At 39.0% G+C, this 1,494-nt stretch overlaps 1 protein-coding gene across 1 annotated transcript in view; it reads right to left on the minus strand.

The window, feature by feature from the left end:
* Positions 1-21: 21 nt before the first annotated feature.
* Positions 22-1,494, minus strand: part of LOC106532401 (WD repeat-containing protein 26) — a gene marked incomplete at its 3' end in the record, with an annotated part of 12,757 nt that continues 11,284 nt past the window's right edge. The window contains 2 exon segments of the mRNA XM_014028443.1: positions 22-151; positions 222-300. Of these exon segments, the coding sequence (XP_013883897.1) occupies positions 22-151; positions 222-300 (209 nt within the window).

A 1,494-nucleotide genomic window follows, 5' to 3' on the forward strand; every position in this document is an offset into this window, starting at 1 on the left:
CAGTCATTGTTTTGTTCTTGCCTTCACTGCCACTGGCGATGAAGTCCTCATTGTGCCCTCCGAAACARGAATGAATGGTGTAGAAACCCTGGGTCACCCCTTGGTACTTCCTGACCTGAACCCGGTCCTGTAGGTCCCACAGGTGCACCCCCTGAAACACAATACTTCAACTCARAGCGATGTTTAAAACAACAAATGTTTAGTAATAACGAGCTACTGACCTGAGTAGCAACATTAAGAAGAGCCAGACGTCCATTTTTGGAGACAGTGAAAGACATGATGGGATGGTCCTCCTGTATTCTGGAACAGACAGAAGATGATCCATAAATAACTCTGCATCCTTCAAACYGAATACTGCTTTAGTGACCAGCAGATAATCAACTAGTCTACATAACACACAGTTAAACCAAGATTAAATACTGGACTTAGTCCTTCTCTGCTCAATCTGTATAAATAGGTTGTGTCCTGAGCTTTACTTTTAGAATAACAGAAAGTAAAGTCTTGATATATGTTTTTATTTTATTTTGGCCTTTCAGTAGTATTTAGGCCAGTAATAGTATCTCACACAAAAAACTAATACTASAATAAATTTTAAGAAAAAACTACTAAATAGGAAGAACTGAAAAAAGCAGTTCAAAGTGTGACACAACACAACCAGATGACACAAGTGATACATCCACTCAGACACARTCATTAGATGTGTGAGGCACCACAGTGATGGCACTGTCTCCCAAACATGAACCACAGATAAGAAGTTGAGGGAGGATGGGTGGATGGATGAGTGGAGACAAATTCAGAACTAGAATTAAATATTTAATAAAAAATAAATAAATAAAGCCATAAAATACATTCAGTTGGACCAAATTACAGATCTTTATTGTCGTATAATTTATTATCCATTTTCTAATGGATCTGGCCACACCTCAGGGGCAAGACGTCACATCGATTGGGACGGCTTTCCTACCATGTGATCAGATCTCTACACAACAGTCTGAGTTCTAATGAAAAAATAATTAAATATTGATCTCCAGTGGTGGGCACAAGCCTGCTAAAGTGCAAATCCGCTAATTGCGGACCTAAATATTTCATTTGCGCTTTAGCGGACTTCCTAATTATTATAATTCATAAGCGGATTTGCACCTTCTAAAATGAAAACGCAGTACCGTTAATAACTAACTATCTCCCAGACTTCATCCTCTTGAACAGCAGAAGGTATGGCTTATCATTTAAAACAGAAGCAGAACATCATCAGATATTAAAAGAAAGAAAACTCCCTAAAGAGTTCGTTATTTTCTTGAACAGTAGAGAGGGCTTGCTGTCAGCGACCAACACCATGAAGAAACATGCTGTAGTATTGAAACGTCACCCTCTCAGAGATATGGTAAAATAACACAGAGCTTTATCCTGTGACTAACTGTTCTGCATGACGGTTCTGAAATTGTACACACACACACACACACACACACACACACACACACACACACACACACACAC

This window comes from Austrofundulus limnaeus, unplaced genomic scaffold, assembly GCF_001266775.1.
Source record: "Austrofundulus limnaeus strain Quisiro unplaced genomic scaffold, Austrofundulus_limnaeus-1.0 Scaffold764, whole genome shotgun sequence".
In the NCBI taxonomy this organism is placed as follows: domain Eukaryota; kingdom Metazoa; phylum Chordata; class Actinopteri; order Cyprinodontiformes; family Rivulidae; genus Austrofundulus; species Austrofundulus limnaeus.